The sequence below is a fragment of the Coturnix japonica genome, chromosome 4, assembly GCF_001577835.2.
Source record: "Coturnix japonica isolate 7356 chromosome 4, Coturnix japonica 2.1, whole genome shotgun sequence".
Classification (NCBI taxonomy): Eukaryota; Metazoa; Chordata; class Aves; order Galliformes; family Phasianidae; genus Coturnix; species Coturnix japonica.
The window spans coordinates 29,455,643-29,476,206 of NC_029519.1; the positions used below are offsets into that span (position 1 = coordinate 29,455,643).

Consider the following 20,564-nt stretch of genomic DNA (forward strand, 5'->3'; position numbering starts at 1 on the left):
AGATCACAATCCTTTGAGCCAAGCTGTTCAGTCCATCCCACTGTCTGTCATTTTGTCTGTGAGGATATTGTGTAAGAAATGGTCTCAAAAGCCCTGCAAGGCAGACTTCAACTGCCCTGCATTTATCCATCAAGCTGATCATCTCACTGTAGAAGGTGTGATTTCCCCTTTGTAAATTGGTACTGACTGCTACTAATTACCTTCTTGTCCTTAATACATTTGGAAATGGCCTTCTCTTTCCCAGCCTGAAGCAACAGACAATTAAACAATATTTTTGTTGAAAGTATCATTATCGTGGCTTTTCAGAATTTCAGTATGCAGTTCAGTGCTTCGAGATTTGTGTATTCATGGTCATGAGATGTCTGTAACATTTATTGGAGTAAAGCAGTAAGATCTGCTTATTGTCTGCAACTTTTTAAGTGCTACAGGTTGTCCGCATACATAGTTGCTATGTACGTAGCTCACGATGTGACAGAAACAGTATGAGAGTGTTGAGGATAGTGATGCATTTCTATGAGTAAGTCAGGGGTGGGGAGACCAATGTCAACTCTACCACCATACACCTCTGACACTGTAGGCCAACATCATAAAAGAGGAAGCATCAGAGCAACCTAATGTGATTTTATGGTTTAATGCAGCTAGGAAAAAAAAAAAAAAAAATAAAAAAAAGAAAAAAAAAGAAAGAAAGAAAGAAAGCTAGTTTTTTTTTTCTTTTTTTTTTTTTTCTTTAATTTTTTAATTTTCTGGTTAAGGAAGTTTCAGATTTATTTGACTAGCTTGCAAACTGTTTTTCAAAGTGAACTCTCCAAAGGTTATTTACATAGCAGATTAACTGCAGTGTGCTTAAAAAAAAACCAAGCATCATCTAAGTTTATGACTCCCTAATTTCATTTCTCAGAGATGTGTCCTATATATAGCATGTTTTTGTAGCCTGAATTCATACCTGTTCTGTACTTGTCTGTTGCCACTTTGTGTGGATTATCCCACACACCCACATAATGAGCAGTTGACAAATACGTTCATATCCTAGAAGCTGCTCTTTGCTGAGTGGGTAGACAGCCCAGATTTGTGTTGTGGAAGTAGGAATATGCATTAGGTGGCTGCAGTGAATAGCCTTGCCTTATCCTTTGTTTGGTATTTATTGTACTTCTTACAGGGGAGTTACCTCCCTTGCTGCTGTCATCTGACTCTTGAGAAACAGAAACAAGTGATTCAGTGACCTTGTGGGGTTTGTGCAAGTGTTCATTATGGATGGTCACAAATTCCCTGTTTCTGAACAGATTCACTTAAACCAAAAAGAGCAAAATACTTTGCCTGAAAAAGTGCAGAAATAAAGGTGAGGTTAATTTGATAGTTTTCATTTTATAGTAACAGCCCATAATTTTGATTTTTGCCCAAACTATCTTTTATTCTTTTTGATGTCTGGAATTTAAGAAAAGTAAGACTCTCTGCTAGAATTGGCTCCTAATTTAAGACTGGTGCTTTTTGACAGTATGTCAGTTACAACTTGAAATTATGCAATTCTGTACGTTCCTCCCAGTTTTTGGTACTTAAAGAAGAATATCTGTGAGAAGGTGTAATTCTGCTCAGGAACAGAGCCATGCCACTAAATTTCTGTGATTTATCTCACTGTCTGTTTCTCACTTTGTTTTCAAAGCTGACTTTTTGGAGCTCTGTCTTGGGCCAAACTTTGCAATGGTCCAAGCAAATCAAGCTAATTTATTAGTTAAGCTCTACTTGGAATCCCAACATGAATTCAGAATAAAGCCATTGAAGTCTACTACTGGTTCTGTAAGAGGCCCTGTTGCCTTGTTTTACTCTCTGTATATTTGGTAGTAGAAAATGCTTATTTATCTTATTCTTTTAGGTAGCTGTGATACTTCTGCAGAAATCTGATCAATGTATTTATTTTTGGGAGCTCTAATAGATAGGTGTTTTGCTATCAAAACCACGTTCTAGATAATTAGCAGCCCCACTGTGGTATATATAGAGTAAGCATACTACCTTTGCTACATGAGATCGGCTATGTGTATCTTTTCCCCATAAGCTCATAATGTCACATTCAGAGAATTTGGCTGGTGAAGATATCTGTCCTGGTTGTCTCGAGTGTTTATGTAATTTGTGTAATTTAATTTTATTGAAGACAGTGCTAAAACTTTGTCGATTTATATGATTAAAACAAAATTTTAATTTCTTAGCGCTTACCATCACACTAGATGGCATTTAATTACTAACTACGATATAATTATTTCCGTATTTGGAAGGCTTGTTTTAATCTGAATAATGGAAAATTGTACCAGCTTTTTTGCGTGGAGTGTTGCTGTTGGCCATGCGAACAGAAGTGCTTTGTGGAAGTGCTGGCACAGTCCTGTCAAATAAGCTTTGTCAGATGGACCCCAGTTATTGTGCACAAATCCATCTAAAGGAAAACCTCTAACGTGGCGTGCTACTGTGATAATTCAATATTACTTGCTCAATGATTACACAGCCCAGCTAGGGGGAAATGACCTGTAAATTATACTGTACTGATTAGAAGTAACATCTTTATAAATATCCTGAATGAATGTCAGTTTTCATTTAAAAATAATCCCATCTCTCACCTTACCAAAAGGCGTTTGAGCAGCTGCAAAAAAAGTTGTAAATCCAGTGTTGCCGGAAAACTTTTATTAGTGTTATGCTTTCGAGAAACCTGTCAGCAACTACAAAACTGCATCTTGCCCACTGCAAAACGGATACATGTTAAAGCTGCCCTTCACTTGGTACATCAAACACTGCACTTGAGTTAGATTTTGACCTGATACAAACTGAAACTGCTTATGAACTTAAGCTGAAAAAAGTCAGAGCATTTCTGCTGTCCTGGTTCCTCCTTATGTACAAACTGCCTGTCCCTGATCCCACCTGTCCCCCACCTCCCTTCTGCCAGGACATGGGAAGCTGATGGATTGAGGATGAAAGTCACATGCATTTCCTTGATAGTTTCGTCCTGAATCAATTCCCAGAGCCTATTTGCTGTGCAGTGAAGGATGATCACTTCTGTCTCTTAAAGCAGGGGGCAAGTAGAAAATGAGCAGAGAGTAGAAGAGGGTAGGAATGGTTTGTGTCTTTGTGTCTGTATATATATATATATATATATATATATATATATATAAAGGGAGATAAGTTTATTCAGATTTAAACTACTCGTGGATCTAGAGGATGAGTTCTAATGAGAGCATTCATAGTCTCTTCATAGGCAACATTAAATGCTCATAGGAAGGAAAATGTGAAGGGAGAGGAGGAATCAAGATAGCCATATTCTCATACGACGGCACGAGCTATAAATTAGAAAGTATATTGTGCAGATCCCAAGGGAGAATAGCCAGTAATAAAGAATCAGTGCAATTGGTCTAACACAGTGAGTGTAATATATTAAACAGAACTCGCAATGACAGTAATTTCTGGCTCTCTGCTATCATTTGGCACTGTGACTTGTAAAAGCTGGATCTTTTTACAGTGTTCTGTCTCACCATCTAATCAGTCATCAAAAGAGGCAAGAAAAGATTTGCTAAAAATTATTACATAATTAGGGAAGGGTAATAGAATGCTAAAAGAGGCCTTCTGTTTTCACTTATCTCTGATCAAATATCTCTCTGGCTGTGAAGATTCTTGGGCAGTCCATCTGCAAAAATATCTGTAACAACTGGATGTTCTGAGGAAAAAACATGTGGATGAGGTTTCTAAATGGTATCTCAAGATATATGTATGTGTATTTTTTTAAATTCCAGCAAGTTTTCATCAGTACAGCATAGATAATGAAAATAGAAATGGTAGAATTCTTGTCTGAGGAATGTAATGGACATAGATTTTAATCAGTTTTCTTTTTTAAATCTACAAGAGCAGAGATCTATCTGCTTTTTGCCATTCCCAAGCAATTTCAGTGGTAGAGATCCAAGGTATGCTGCTCGTGGGTTTTAATTTTAGCTATTGTGGCAGTGATGGGTTTTAATATTGCTGAAATGTCTTTATCAAAAGCATAACTTGAACTTTAGTTACTTAGCAAAAGATTTTATTTCATTTTATTTTTGAAGACAACTGCTGTGTCTTGATTTTCTTCATCTCCTTCTGTTCTGGTATTTTTCTTTATACTCAAATTATCAGAGGTGAGGAAATTTCAGATTAAATGTCACACTTGTGGACATGTCAAAGTTGTTTCTTATTCTTTCAAGGATGTTCATATAAATTCAATGGGGGAGCTAGCCAGGACAAAATACACTGAAATCAATGTGTACAATAAAATACAAGTTTTTTTTAAGCTGCCTTGGGCCTTGTTTGTAGCAGGCATTCTTGATGTGTACAGTAATGTTTTGTTCTCTGGGAACATTTGTTCTTTTGTTGTTTACCTAAGCACCGATTTGGATTTATTAGAAAGGATTTTCCTACTTTCTGTAAATCTGTCTCACAAGACATTAGTGTAAGGAGAGACAACAGCAGGTAGTCTGAAGGGAGCTTAATATCCTCAGTTTGGTGTTTGAGAAAACAGATCTTCAATAATAACTGCACAAATAGGACAAGCCTTGCTTTCAACACTGAATGTGTATTATGCACAATGTGATCTGTAGAATGGGTTTACAGGGTTAAAAGGATCTTTGCCAAGGCTGATTTTTGCTTAATGTGACTGATTTCTCCCAAGTTATTCCTCAGTTAATTGCATAGGAGAGTGAGTTCTCTAGAGGCTCGCTCAAGGCAGGCTAACGTGCTGTTGAGTAAAATGTAAACTGGGCCTCATGGAACTAAAATTAGCCTTTTTGAACACTTCTCTTGGTGCCTCAAATATTCAGAAACTTTGCTTACTGTCAGGAATAGTACAAAGGAGAAGCATGCCAAAATGTAAGATGAGGAAAATATGATAGGACTGTAATAGCGCATGTCAGCTTGCAGGTTAAGTGATCCAAAGCTGTATGCGTGGCCACTGTTTCAAATGCCAAAACTCGCTATATTTTTCTTCATTTGCTCTTGTGAGGAAGCAGAAGGACCAGCTTTGGGCTTGTCCTCACAGATGACTGTATGAAGGTGCATGGAGAGAGCTCATAGTGTTAATGGTACTGGTAGAGCCTTGGCTTGTCTGCTTTGTGTGAGGTGTGGAGCACTGTAGAATAGAGCATAGCCTCATTTCTTGTTGAATTTTGAAGAAGCATTTGAATAAGGCAATGCATTTTCACTGGAAAATCCAGTAAGATTCTTGTGAAACCGTTTTAAATCTTGAAAAAACTTTCTCTTCCCTTCTGTCTCAGAAAATAGATAAGTAGATTCAACAACATCTTTTCCAAGAAGAATAAAAAATGGCATGTAATGTGGCACTCTGCACAGAAAACCTCAATTCAAATAGTTGAGATTTACCAAAGCCATAAATTGCTTTTTTTTTGTGAGCCATTTGAGCTTCTTTAGTAGCTGCTTGGTGCTTTTAGCTCTATTTAGTGGTATCAGTGAGGTGTTGGCTGCAGTAAACAGGATTTCTTTCTCACTGAGTCCCTGGGCATTGAGGAACACTGAGCACGCTCTTGGAATTGAAACATTCTTTTGTAAAGTAGTCTCTCACTGGCTTTCTTCTGCCCTTTGTGGTTCATTCATGATACAGCTCTGAAAAGCTTGTGGCTTTCTCTTGCTGATACCAATGTAATGTGCGTTGCCCAAAGAGCATTGATTTCAGAAAAAGGTCACTGCCCTTGTGAATCTGCTGGCTTTTTTGCTTTCATTTACAGTTTCAGATTTCCTCTGTATATATAGGGCCATTCCTCCGCTGTCAGCAAACATCTCTGAAACCCGCAGGCCAACTACGTGCTTTACTTTCCCTAAAGAGAACGAAGGAGGAGTGACAGAGACATAACAATGTATTACTTCTGTCTGGCCTTTTCTTGGCAGAGGTTTTAAACTCTTCACTGAACTCTATGCTATCATTATGATGTCATATGATGGATTTCTTGGGTTTGCTTTTTGCAGTTTGCTGCTATAAAAACAAAACAAAACAAAAATGAAAAAACCACAACAGAAAATGCCAATGCCAGTTCTGAGGGCAGCAGGCAACGGCTGCAATCAGAAAGCTGTTCTTTTTTACCCCACAAGTTCCTATGCCTTTTGACTGCTGAAGAAATGAATCTCCACTTCAGCCAGAAACAATTTTCTCTGTTTTACAACCCTGCCTCAGTTCTGTGCTGGTTTAGATGTGGCAGTGGGAATGTATGTGTGTGCACAAGGAGGAAGTATTTCATCATAATGCTTGCAATAATGCAGACATTGAACCAGAGCTGTAGCCACAGTATTAATTCAGGTAATTTGTAAAGTTGAGGTGCTTGACCTAGAAACAATTTTTTTTTTTACCCCACTTGATGTTTGTAGGGGGAGGAGGAAGAGGAATGAATTCATGAACAGTATTCCATTTTGGAGTAGAAGTTAATAGATATTTTTTTAATGAAAGACATTCAATACTGTGGTCCACTGCTTGTTGTTAAGGAGCTGAGTGTTAAAGTTCACTCAATAAGAGTGAACTGATGCCTGTAACTTCAGAGCTCCCCTGAAGCTGCTCTCCTTGTCAGCGCCCCTCTCCATAAAGTCTGTGGGCTGCATGCAGCATTCCTATGTTCTGTGTAACTGGCCAGAAGCAGCTTGTGATCTTAAATGCTTTAAAGGGAACATTTGCTGCGTGACATTACTGTGAGTGTAGCTAACGTGCTGCACAACGGAACAGGGATTTTAATATTTACGGTGTGTTACGTAAGTGCTGCCTTTCTGAGTACTTTCTAAATCCTCTTACTTCTGAAGTGACAGCTTTGATTCTTTTTTTTTTCTTTTTAATAAAATCAGTCCTTTCATTTACCCGGCTAAGTCTGATAAACAAAAGATGTTTAATACTTCCTTTCATATAGACAGGTTCTTGTATTTAAGGGTTTATCTTTGTACACTTAAGCTTATTAGGCTCCTGGGTAACTATTTTTAAGAAGCTGACTTCGCAACAGCAGTGTGTGGTGCAGAGGTGGCCTTTGGAATTCGCTGTGCGTTGCCAGTGCATACTGTCAATAACTAAACTCCAAAAGGGTTGCATGAAGCTGTATAATACAGGTTACCCAACTGGTATGGATAGCTGAATTGTATTCTGATACACAAATAGACAATAGCAGAGGCTTTTGTCTTTGGTTTGTATGTATGTGGACATATATGTGTGTGTTCTTGTTAAAAATTGATATGAGGGTAAATTAAAAGAAGAAAAATAGGGGCAAAATTCTGGGTAGATATTTTTCATATGTATTTTTTAAAACTCTGGAACTACGAGTTTGTACTGTGCTTTGATTCTGCTCTGTTGTCATTTATTTTTAATAATGTGGTAGATGTACGTATTCACAACATCTGAGAACACTTCTGAGGAATGGGAAGTGTGAGTCAAAACTGCTGATGTGGCAGAAAAGTGGTGGGGAACTTTTGGAAGGATTTAGCTCTTTGTATTTCAGCCTTTGTGAAATTTGGGCTGCTGGTTTGGGAGAGTTTTGTGGGTTTTTTTCTGGGAAAGCAAGGCGGGTAGGAAATGGGTTCAAAGTGTTTGTGAGCAAGTCAGAAGCACACTGGTTTTTAAGAGTAAAGATCTCAATGATTTTGTGGCAATACTTTGTGTGGAAAGCTTAGGGTGAGTGCCAGGTATCATGCTGCTGCAAGGTATGGACGGACATTTTGTGTGTGCAATATGTTCCCATTTACCTTATTTTTCCCTGTAGGTAACAGTGGAAGAAGTGATGGCCACTACAGCGTATCTGGATCTCTTTTTGCGTAGCGTTTCGGAGCCAGCCCTTCTCAAGATTTTCCTCCGTTTTATTCTGCTGCATCGACATGAGAATGTGCACATCCTAGATACACTTACTAGCCGAATCAACACACCATTCCGGGTAAGATGAGCAGGAAACAAGTTCAGGTTCTCATGTGGGTGTAGATGAACTAATTGAATGGGAAAGGGGAATTCCCGTTTATCTAGCTAGGAGTTTTCTCCCCCATACCTAATGGGTACCTTTTGATTTTTAATGCTTTGTTTGTGTGCTGACATCTAGCTGTAGCTGTACTAAGAAGTTGATAAATGTGTGAAGTGGTTTTACATATGCAGGAAATGGGGTAAAGGTAGATGAGGGCCTTTAGAAGTATAAATTCTGTTTGAAAAGCAAAGGTAAATTTGGAAACATTTATATTCTGGTCATGAGTGAATTAGCACTGCCATAGATAACTCATCCCTAGGACTTCAGAACATGACCAATGCATGGAACACTTTCTATCTTTGCAGTTCTGCCAAGCAATAGGTATTTGCAAATGATTTTTGTAGGAGACAGTGGGAACACTGCAAGAATGTCTTCAAATTGCTCAGGTTGTGAATTGCAGTATTGCCAGTAGAGTTCTCAGGAGCCAAGTGTGTGTTGCTGTAGTATGTTTACTTAACTGTGATATTGCCAGCTTTCTTGTTTGATTAAAGCAAGACACTTTCTTGCTCAAGTGATCAGATTGCTACTTCCTTTTCTTTCTTCACTCCTCCGTGTAGTAAGGTTTATCTCAAATTTGCAGTAAGCTCTTTTTCAGCATAGGTATAATGCACCACAGTGGATGGGGAGCTAACTGAGATAGCAGAGTTCCCTTTGCTAACAATTTGATCTTCTGGCAAAGAAAGTGAATACTTGTTGCACTGGATGACCCTTTTGGACCCTTTGGCTGAATCTTGCATGATGCACAGCTTCATGAATGAAATACAGTATAATGTTTTAGGATGAGAGAAGCCAGAACACCAGCATGTGCATTGAATTTGTGCATTAGAGACGTTATCTTTGACTGAGATTTGTTTTGAAATGTGGGTGTGATGCAAATATGGATATATACTGCTATTACTGCATCCCTCAGATAGATTAACTCTGAAAACTGAAACAGCTTCTGTCGACAAAAATGCAAATGCTGTTGTCTCTGATAATCATTAATTACTGTTTCATAGGCAAACAAGATTGGAATTGTAAAGAATCCTTCTGCTGAGTAACTCAGGATCTCAGCCAAAATGGTTCTGTGATACTAAATGAGTTTGCCGCAGTATAGCTTGGCCAAGTTCAAAAGCCAGAACTGCAGACTTCTGTTTGGTTTCTGTAGCACAGAAACTGTATGTGTTATTATCTCTTGAAAATACTTATTAATAATTCACCCAGGATTAAGCTTACATACAGACAGGTGGCCAAAAAGCACTTGTGAAGTCCTACACTTTTTATTTCCTGATAGTACATTGAATCATTTCTTCTTATGAAGCACAAAATTTGACTAGCTTTTCTTCTTTGGAAGATTCTTGATTTTTCATTTGTCTTTGAAACGATATTGCAAATGTTTCCCTATAAGCTGCAATGTTGTAAATGCTGGAAAATTTAAGGAATTGGCAGCTTTTGAACTTTCATAGTATGAAGGTCCCTTGGTTCTCAGTTTCACAGAGGAAATGAAAATTCCCATTTTACCCACACTAAAATAAAGCTTTTGTGTAAGGATCTGACTTCTTCCTAAGCTTGTCCTGCTGCTCTTCAACTGTACCCCTGTGTTTCCATTAAGATCTGGAGTTCAGCTTTTCTTTCTTTTTTCCTGTCCTTTTACTTTCTCCTGCTATTTTTGTAGGCATGAGATCTTGGACTAGCGAGGGCCTTCCTGTTGGTTTCTATTATGAGCAGTGGACAGTGGTGGCAGAGCAACAGATTTGAGCTCTGCTTTGCCTCACAGCAGGGCCAGCTCATGAGCTTTCTCTGGTTATCATCTTTCTGTGCTTTATTATCTCCATGCATGTCCACATCTCAGCTTGCTTTTTGAATGCAGGGCTTATTTGCTCTCTTGTTTTTGTCTGGGTGTTAGTTTAATGTCTATCAAATAAGGCTTATTTAAAATTTAGCATTTAACAGTTCCACAGGGATGGAAACCAAGTAAGGGAAAATATACATATGCTTATATACAGTCTAAAAGAAGTCGGTGCATTCCTCTGATCGTGGTCACCATGGACAGCTGATCATCCTGTAGGGAAGCTGAGTCACTGGGCTGAGAAAGAGAATGGAAATAGTGAAACAAAGTGCCTTTTAAGTCGACATTCTCGTGAAAGCATGGGCTGGAGACAGGGACAGCAATGTGCTGCTGCAGTTATTACAGAGAATTTTAACAGTGGGAGGAAGAAGACTGACTGCAGAGAAAAGGAAGAAATTCCACAGTTGGAAAGAGAAGCAGTGCCTGGGAATGATGTGAGATTTAATCCTGAATGAATTACAAAGGATATTCACTGACTGAAAAGAGGCAGAGAAATATCTGTAGCTTTTTATTTATCTGGTTCCTTGTTTAGCTACTGAAAAGTGTGGTTTACTTCATGTATGAGCTTACATTATTAGTATAATGAGAGGCAAGAATAAAACACCAACTTGAAACTCTAAGAAGGAGTCAACTTAAGCTAAATAGTTCTCACAAGAATCAGCCTGGCCCTGGAATCCAAGCCAGCTGTGAGATGCTATTTCCAGGAAAGAGCAGCACAGGAGCACATGCCCAAGGAAAAACACATTAGAATGCAGCAAAATAATGATGTTGTAGTTCATGAAAATCAACGAGAGCTTAGCAGTCATTCTTCTATCGTATTGGACACATCTCTACAATTAAGCAAGCTTATAGAAACACACTGTATAATGGCTTTGAAAGATTTGTGTATTAAGTAGAGACCAAAAAGCCTGTGACTCCAGGTTTTTAGTCAGTTGTAAGACTAGTGTGGAAGTGGGGTGCCTGTCACAGAATGGGTATGATTTTTGCCTCTGCTGCATGTTACTGCAGTAATACTTGCTGATGGGTATATTGGTCAGACCTTTCCCAAAAATGACACACATGCAATTCCAGTGAGGAGTCCTGTTTTTCTTTCTTTATTTTCTTCTGATTTCATGGAAAAGATCTTCATGCCATGGTTTCCAGCTAGCCAGGTGGCCTGTAATGAGGAATGGGGAGTTGTTCACAAGGAGTGATCTGATAAAATGACTTATGTAGTCCTGATCTGTGTTGGGAAATTCAGCTGTAGGTAAAAAGGCACTGCAGCATAGGAGCATTCAGCTTCTTAATGTGCAGAACACTCATCATTCTTAATATTTAAAGCAGAAACTTTTAAGTAGTTTATAACTTTTTTTTTTTCTTTTTAGAAAAACCCTTTGTTGATTCAAATTCCATGTCAGCAGTAAAACCTAATACTAAGGCTGGTAGATTACTGCTTTCACGTTCCAGATGAGTTAATGCAAAGACCTTGTAGATAATGTTTTTGATCTTATTTATTTATTTATTTATTTAAAGAAACTTTTTTTTTTTTAAATGAAAATTCGTAATCATGTATTGCTAAAATGTAAAATGGAATGTGTATAGCTCTGGACAACAAAATCCTGTAGTTGTGCTGACAAACTGAAATAGCATAGTAATGGTTTCTTAAAGTAGTACGCTTTGGTGGAGTAGTTCTATTATACCGAATGCAAGAAAGATTGGAGAGGTACTATTTCCAGATTGAAAACTGATGGCATTTATCATTTTCCAGCACGCTCATTGGCTTGCATTGTGAAGATGTGATGTTGCAGCTAGTTTTAAGGTAAAGCCCAAACTCCTTTTTCAACTTTGTCCTAATTCTGGGACCTAGAGTCTCAGACGATAGGCACAGAGCTAGATGGAAGTTCTCCAAGAGAGCAGAAATTCAAGCAGCTACAGAGATAAGAATATTTATGATTCTGACAAAAGCATGCTGGACTCGTAGAAGTGTGATTTATGTTCTGTGATCTTCAGGAATAAGAGATTCTTCTTGTGATTTATTTCTATAAATGTGAGAGAAGAAAAGCTGAGAATATATTTATCACCCCCAAACTGCTTATTTCCTGCTTTTAAACATATAATTCTTTCCTCCAGCATGTTTTCTTTAGTTTATTATATATATGCTGCATTACAAGGAACTTATGTAGTTGCTTGCAGCTTTCACCTCTGTTATTCCTCTTTCCCCAAGAATACTTCAGCTTCCTTAACTCTTGTTCACAGATTGCTATATAATGTACAAAATACACTGATTATTTTTGCATTTAACTGGTTGTTCCATTGGCTGCTGCAGAATACACAATTATAACTTTGGTGTATGGATTAGATTAGAGTTGATAATTTCTGTGGAAGTACTAGTGTAGCTTAATCAGGCTTTTAACACTGTGGGAGGCATCAGTGTTTCAGTCCCTCCACTGATAGGCATTAAGGTGAAATTCCCTGAGTGCCTGGGAATGGCGTTAGGACATCTGTGAACTCAATCTACTAAGCAGTGCTGCAGTTGTTTTTAGTCTTTTTTGTTGCTGTTGTTTATTTATTTAGGGAATCCTTTAAAATTTGGCTTCCTTTTAAAATGGGAAAACATCAGCATAGTTAACACTATACAGGTCTTAATAGAGTGCTCTTAAAATGCTAAACAAAATTGCTCTAAAAATATTAAACATAAGAATGTGTTTCCACTGTCCCTTGTTTTCCCCATAGCTTTTTCCCTCTTGCTCAAGATCTCTTGATTTACAGCAGTGAAACACCTTGATGACCTTTCCTTCCCTTTTGCTGGCTGCTTGCCTGGCACATGTAAACTGACTCTGTCTCAATTTCCTTGGAAAACAAATAAATTAAAGTTTCTGAGACAGAACTCATTCATACTGGGACCAAACCACACCACTAGCCTTTGACTTCTGCCCATCCTATGCTCCCTCATCCCTTCCTACAGCAGGCTTGCTCTGACCTGTGAACGGCTGCTCATTTCCCCATTCTGATGCAACTGGTCTCCCATCTTTGCTTGTCTTGACAGTTCCTCATTGAACTGTATCTTCACAATGTAAAGAGTTGGGGTTTCATGCTCTTGAGAGGTTTGGAATATAAATCACTGTCAAGATTACTGTTATTTTTTATATTTTGAAGAGGGAAGGAAGGTGTGAAGGGGCTTCTGTATGTTTTTGTTTTCTCTCACATGAAAGGAGGTAATGCTAGACTGCTGTTTCAGGTATCTGATCCCATGTAACCACATGATGTTGAGCCAGCGAAGGGCTGTGAAAGAGAGAGATTGTTACTCCGTATCTGCTGCAAAACTGCTTGCCCTGACACCACTCTGCTGCTCCACTGGGATCACCTTGACTCTAGAAAGCCAAGGAAAAGATTATATTCTCTGGACAAAAGCAGCTCAAACTGAAGGTAATTGGTGCTCAAGGGAAGACCAGATCATGAACTGAATTGAGTTTGGTAGCAGCTCAGGTGGAAGAAAAATGGTGGGCAACAACAAACTGGGCAGTTAGGCTGCACTGGAAAGATTATTTAATTCCTTTCCTGGGTCCAGGACTATTGAAACCTTATTCAACTTGGGTACCTTTTAAAATACTCATTCATAAAAATTATGTACAGGTACTTGACAATGGCACTTGCAGGTTCAGAGTGGTTGCTGTTGTTTTACAGATTGGGAGTGGGCTGATTTCTCAGAAATTGAGCTACAGCGCTTACTTGGCAGTAGAAACAACTCTAGTGCATTTATGGTCATATCTCTAAATTTAATTCTTCCTTCCTGCCTTATTGGATGACTGGGAATAAAGACTCCATCTGCCGTGTTAGTGGCTGCCTTGCTAGAGAACTTTTGGGTTTTTTTATTGTGTCATGGTATGAGTAATCTTCTTAACTTTCAGATTCTGTTAGAAGCGTTTCTGAATCCACCTGCATTGTGGAATTTGGAAGAGCTGTGGATATCAGCTACCTGCAGTACCTGGGAGAAGCTCAAGAAGCCATCCTCCAGTGTCTGAAAGATTGTAAGGTCTGGTCTGCTTCATACGATGGAGTAAATCCTGATCCTGAGACCTTTATCCAAACACTTGCTGAGGAGAACGGTACAGATGTGGAACACCCCATGTTTCGTCTCCAGCAAAGGACACCCAGCATGTGTAGCTCACAAACAGCACCAATGGGTGAGAAGATGCAGTTGGAGCTGGAATGGGATGATAGCTATGACACAGGGATTTCTCCTGGTTCTGATGTGAGCTCGCTCCAGCAGTATGATGATCTGGGAAATACAGAGGTGCAGATGCCTGCAGTGCCACCAAAACATATTCAAGAGATGAAAAAAAATGCTATCATGCTTGTCAAAGGATCTTACATAGAGGATTCGGACTTTCAGGATGATGTTATGGTTTACAGATTATGTGCCCAGAAGGATATGCAGGATGATGACAACTCCAAGGAGAAAACTTTAAATGTGTCCAGAGAACATCAGGTCCAAAGCCAGACTGTTGTCAATGGGCCTCTCTCTAACAGCCAGCTGGAAGTGGGCGTGGATGAGCACAGTGAAAAAAAATCAAGCTTGACTCAAAGTGTAACGAAAGAACAAATAAACCAGAAAATGGTGGAGACTGATCCACAGCCAGACTTAGAGTTGAAGCTTCAGGAGGCAGATAATTGCTTAAGCTCACAAACGCTGAGCACAGATGGTGAGGATTTCATTGCACAGTATGACAAAATTATTAAGGAACTGGATCCAAACAATGCAGGTGTGGAGGAGCAAAAGTTAGACACTCCTGATCCTGTGTCTCCTGCAGAAGAGGAGGAGGACTTTGAGAATTTCTCAGCAGATACCCCTTCTGTGGAGAGCACGTCATCTCCCTTTGGACCAAAGGAGGATGCATCCCCCAAGCGTGCTGCGAGGAGTCAGAGTGCTCCATTCACAGGTGGAATGTCCTGTTAGTTACATACCCAGCAAATACAAGAAGGCATAGTGATCAAAGGTGGCCAAGTGTAATTACAGTGCACAGCACAAACATAGAGCTAGGACCAGCCCTGATGCTAAAAGGGTATGCTCAGATAGCTGAGACTGGCCCAAGGAGAATCAGAGAGATGCAGCATGAAAGTAGAGCAGAACAGTCAGTGTAGTGACAGCAAATGGTGGTTGCTCAGCTCTTTTCTGTCTGTTTGGAAAAAAAACACAAAACACACAAAACAACAAATCTTGGGATTGTGTTTATTGCGTTTCTTGTATGTCAGAGCATCATCATTCTAGGATAAACTTTTTTAATTGAAAGTGGACTGGAGTAACAGTTCTAACATATGGAGCCCAGGTAAATGGTTTGTTTTTCTAGTGGCTGGCACCTCTTATGCCATTTTCACCCCTTCTGCTAATTCACATTTTAGCACGAGGTGGCAGCACTGATGCCCCGTCTGCCCCTGTCTCTGCGGGAACTGTCCTGGCGCCTTGGTCCTCAAACGCCACAGCAGCCATCACAGTGGGTACACTTTTCTGTCTTGTGCCAGACAACAAGTTAAGCTTGTTCTCTAGAGACTGCCCAAGCCATTCAGGAATGAAATTGCTGCGGGAGGGTAGAGTGCGCTTTTGATCAGTGTTTGTGCAGCTCCTTGCATTGCAGGCTGCTGATCTTTAATTAGGTCTCCTGGATACCACAGTAATGCAAATAATAATAAAAAATAATAGCTTGTCTAGGTTTTCTCATCCAAAATAAGACCTCTGTAATCTGGCTTCTTGTTCATTTGGAAGGAGGGGGGAAAACATTCATTTGTATCCATTGAAATGCAACCCTTTCTGGTCAGCTGTGGCCAGCGTGCCTGGCACTGTCTCTTAATTGAAAACCTCAGCCTGTTTATCCGGTCCATTTACTATTTTTATTGCAGTGGTAATTTCCTTGTACCAGAGACTAATCACATTCAAACCTTTCAATTTCCCATTATCTGCTGTCAAATGTAGCTCAAAAAATGTCATCCCTGTCCCTTCCTCCAGTCCCTTCCTCCATTTCTTGCTTTGAGGAAAAAAGGAAAATGATATCCAACCAATGAAATGAATGAAAAAAACCCACTATCTGCTTCCTGTCCACAATGTTTTTTACTCTTAGGGTGTCCATCTTGCTGTAGTGATTGCAATGTAGCTCTTAGTGATTGCAGGTAAGGATTTACTGATAAAAATACCTCAGAAATGGGAGATTGCAGTGCCTTTCAAATACAATAATGTTCTATTTAATTTGGAGTGCTATATTATGTATGTGATAAAGGGGGAGTGTTGTTGTGGGATGGGGCTTCTTGCTACAGAATCAGATAACCAGACCGATAACCACTCACTGTCATCCCTGTTTTCCTCTGAGCAAGAATGAATGTGATGTTCAGAAACAGTGCCTGTCTTCATGGCTATGAGGAGATGAAGTCAGAAAAGGAATACTTTTTTTTTTTTTTTTTTTAATTTTCTCACTGGTTTTCACTGTTTCTTCCCAGACTTGCAAACTCTGCTCATTTCCTCTGTTTTTTATTGCAGTCATTTCTTGAAAACTGCAAATTTTGTACTGGGAAGTTCAAGAGAAGTGGTATACCTCTGTTAGAAATGTCTGACTTCAGCTGTATCTACTCAGATCTAGAGTCTGACTGCCATGAAAGAAACTGTGATCTACCTCTGCTGCCACTGCAATCCCTCCTGTCCCAAGGGAGCTCCCTTTGCACTGTGGTCCTCAGGGGCTCTGTGAAATTGTCCCCATGGACACAGTAGGACGAAGCAGTAGGTTCTGTAGGGACAGTAGAAACTATGTCAGCCAAGGGGCTTTGAGGCTGCTTCATTGTGCACCCAGGCCAGGAGGGTTATGTGCTTGCACTGTCAGTGCTTCTGTATTTTAGTGGTTGCTCTGCAACATAAAGACACAAACTGAAACTATTGTTTATTGCTGACATTTACATGATAAAGACTACATTTACAAAAAATCTTGCTTATAAATCTGTTTTAATGTTTGCCCTGCTTTGTGTGACTGCAGTATTGAAAACGTGTTTCCATGTGATGTGACTATTGCAGCTTCTCATTTTTTGTTTAGAGTAGCGGTTCTACTAGCGGTTTTTGTGGTTTCTTTACAACACCCCATTATTTTGGTGAGACAAGAAGTCTAAGCTATTAATGTACTTCGCCAGTCCGTCTGTGGAGATAAGGCACAGTACCAGTGAGAAGGAGACAGGTTCTGGTGGAGCATGTCTAGAGGAGGGCCACAAAAATGATCCACGGGATGGAACCTCTCTCCTGTGAGAACAGGCTGAGAAAGCTGGGGCTGTTCATTCTGGAGAGAGAAGGCTCTGGGGAGACTTGAGAGCTGCCTTTCAATATCTAAAGGGGAGCTACATGAAAGAAGGGGATGGACTCCTAGCTTGGTCTGTGGTGACAGAGCAGGGGCAAATGGTTTCAAGCTCAAAGAGGGTAGATTTAGGTTAGATATAAGGAAAAGTGTCTTACAGTAAGGATGACACGACACTGGAACAGGTTGCCCAGTGATGTGGATGCCCCATCCCTGGAGACTTTCAAGGCCAGGCTGGATCATCTACTCCAACTCCCCTGCTGTGACCTTTAAAGGTCCCTTCCAACTCTAAGAATGCTGTGCTTCCTCAGTGGTACTATTCTGATTAACTTCAAAAGGAATGAAATAATAGACCATAACGTATTAGACTAAATCCTTATTGGCACACGTAAAGCAGAATGATTATGTACGTTAAATATGCCATTAAAATAACTAGCTCACTAGTCAAATTGCTTCTACTCATGAAAGCTTTTAACACCCCTGTTAAGTCTATTTTGTCTGTTCAGATAAGTTTTGTTTTTCCTCCTTGCTGGCTTTAATTAGCATGTAGGAGGTTTGATTTGGTTGGTTATGGTGATCAAAATTCCTTTCACATGCTTATTTCCTGAATCTCATGATTTTTCTTCTGTGAAAACAGAAGCATTGGTTCTTTCTCTTTTTTTTTGCAGGACCATTTATCAGCGTGGTGTTGTCCAAGCTGGAGAACATGCTGGAGAACTCCCTGCATGTGAATTTGCTGCTTATTGGGATTATTACTCAGCTAGCAAGTTACCCACAGCCTCTTCTTCGCTCCTTTCTGCTCAACACCAACATGGTGTTTCAGCCCAGCGTACGGTCACTTTATCAGGTATTTGCCCACAAGTGCCTATTGGAACAGTATTTTTGGTTACACTCATTAAACTTCAGCTCTTTTCAATTTCACCTGTTGCTCTCCTGCCCATCTGAGAGCCTTGCATCTCTTTTCAGTGTTTTAATGATAACTGTGCAAAGAGATGAAAATTCTATATGACCATAAATTTTATTGTTAAGTCGTCTTTAATGCAGCTGGAGAGCCTGAAGTGTTCAGACTGTGGCTGCACTGGGAGCAAGGGAGGAAAAAGTAATGGTTACTGTTGTTTTGGCAGGTGCTGGCATCTGTGAAAAATAAAATTGAACATTTCGCTTCTACGGAAAAAGACTTCCCAGATCTTCTCCTGGAGGCCCAACAGTACTTACTTTTTCGTGTGGACATGTCTGATGCCGCTGAAGAACTGCTAACCAAAGGTAAATGTTAACTGCACTCAGAGGAGTGCTGAGTGGAATGAATCACCAGTTACCTCTCTCATTTGCTACAGCGTGATTAAAAGTAGGTGTGGCGCATTATGAGTATCGTTAACCAGATGTAGCCTTCTGGCTTTAAACTGATGATCCTCAGTAGGCCTCAGTATATGGATCTATCTGGATATGCTTTGCTCTTTAGAAGCTTTTATTGTCTTTGCTACAGAAGATGTCTGTTTAAAGGAGTAAGAAAATCAGCTTTTCCTTGGCTTACTTCTAGTTTGGTTGTAAACCAATTTGCTTTCAGGGCATGAGGTGAGATGGCAAATTGCGTGATTTTATTTTATTTTTAGCCTGACCTTCAGCTAGTCATTAGTTCTGTGGGGTTTTTTTGTTTGTTTGTTTTTTGACAAGTGCTAGAGAGGACAGAAATCCAGAATGAATTGGTTTCTGCAATGATTGAATAAGGCCTCATATGATAGTTTGGGCTTTTACTGACAGAGATGGATGTGAGCCAGAGAACTTCAGATGTGCTTTCTGGAATGAAAGCATGAAACAGCAAAAATAAATGGGTGGTATAAGTCAGGAGACTTCAACAACAACGGGGAGTTAAGCAGGTATCACCCTAGCTTCCCAGGGGACTTGTATAATGTCTGCTGCTTCTCAAGGACAGTGTGCTACGCCTGTCTTGACAGTTACTGGCGTTTGCACTGCAGTGAGAGAAGGTAATAATAAGCAAAATGGAGAATCTTACATTCCCACTGAGAAATTTCCCAAAGCAGTGGGTATCACGCTGCCCTGGGGATGTATCAGTTCTCAGCTTGTTGCTGAGCAAGCAGCATAGGGTGCAGCTTTCCCTTAAAAACAACTTCCCATACAATGGGAATGCACACAGTTTGCTGAGAGCTGTGACCACGGAGATTGAGGGCTCAGAATCAGCACTGAAGAGAGGCTGCATTCAGAGATGTGTTCTCATGTATCATTTGGAATTGTTAACGATAGTCCTGCCTCGCCTTTACCACTGCAAAGTTGGTAGTATTTATCTTGGATTTCCAGAGCTGTGGAAAGCAGGGCTTTTTATGCATCTTCTTAATTGTGTTTTTATTTTGCAAGGCTCTGAATGGTAATTTACCTAGTTTCTAGTCAGCGTGGTGTGCATTTCTGAGGTTTGCAGTACATCGAGTCAGCAAAATTACGATCTCACTAAGAATTAGTCTGCGAAAGGTGCATGCTGTAAATGAGCTGTGTATCGCAAACATCTGCAGGGGGTTCTCTACATCCTGGTGAGGAAGCCTTGTAGTTAGGTGATAGTGTAGCTGGTGTTTGGGACAGGATTAGGAGGCAGTGTTTAGTGACCTTTTTTAGGTGCTGGCAGTACAAACTTTTTTAGAATGCATTCCAAATGGAAATTAATCTATCTGAGTAAACTTGCAAGCCTTACGCTTCAAGGTTTTCAGGGCTTATTTGTTGTACCTCAGTTAAATAACATAGTCAGTAATTTTTGGAATTTATTTGTGCTTCCCATTTTATATCAGTTTTCTTTGTTGGGCTTTAGAAATTGCCAGACTGACTCATGCAGATCATTATTTAAGATCTCAAAACAAGGCTGCTTAGTCACCCTGTCGGTACGTTTTTTTCTGACTTGTGACAACCCCTGTAAAGAAGGTATCTCTTGACAAATAGATGGAAAGGAAATAAATGTCTGGGTAACTGCACATTTGGTTCCCAACAAGATTGATGATGCAAGCGGTCAAACTCTACTTCTCGGGGCAAGTTGGCTCACTTGTCCGTCAGCACACTGCAGGTCATTGTATTGATTCCTACAGAATTCACACCTGAAGAAGGGAAGTCAGATGTAGCGGGGAACACAAATGTAAAAATGAAGTATTCCAAAGTGTTTCCCTTCCCTTGATAGTGACAGTCTTCAAAAGCATTCAAACAGAAAAGGCCATTCAGTGCTGCAAGCAGCAAATAACTATGTGCTTTGTTTACATGGCAGTTTGGGTTAGGGTTAGATATCGTAGAGGTGTCGTGATCCCATATGCAGTGCTGCCCATCTTTCAGCACTTTGGTAGCTGTTTCCAGAACACTCACTTTTGCAATTGCATCCTGACTGCAGCAGGAAGCAGACAATCTTGACTGAAAGAAAAATCAAATTTCTGGTCCCTTGGCCATCTTTCTTTTTTTTTT

General features: G+C 39.8%; 1 protein-coding gene across 1 annotated transcript in view; it reads left to right on the top strand.

The window, feature by feature from the left end:
• FAM160A1 (family with sequence similarity 160 member A1) overlaps positions 1 to 20,546 on the top strand; it is a 77,405-nt gene extending 56,859 nt beyond the window's left edge. Inside the window, exons 7-13 of the mRNA XM_015861123.2 lie at positions 7,740 to 7,907; positions 10,696 to 10,709; positions 11,549 to 11,614; positions 13,034 to 13,221; positions 13,704 to 14,735; positions 17,786 to 17,964; positions 18,242 to 20,546. Coding sequence (XP_015716609.1) covers positions 7,740 to 7,907; positions 10,696 to 10,709; positions 11,549 to 11,614; positions 13,034 to 13,221; positions 13,704 to 14,735; positions 17,786 to 17,964; positions 18,242 to 18,391 — 1,797 coding nt within the window. The 3' untranslated portion in view covers positions 18,392 to 20,546. The remainder of the gene's footprint in view (positions 1 to 7,739; positions 7,908 to 10,695; positions 10,710 to 11,548; positions 11,615 to 13,033; positions 13,222 to 13,703; positions 14,736 to 17,785; positions 17,965 to 18,241) is intronic.
• Positions 20,547 to 20,564: the final 18 nt, after the last annotated feature.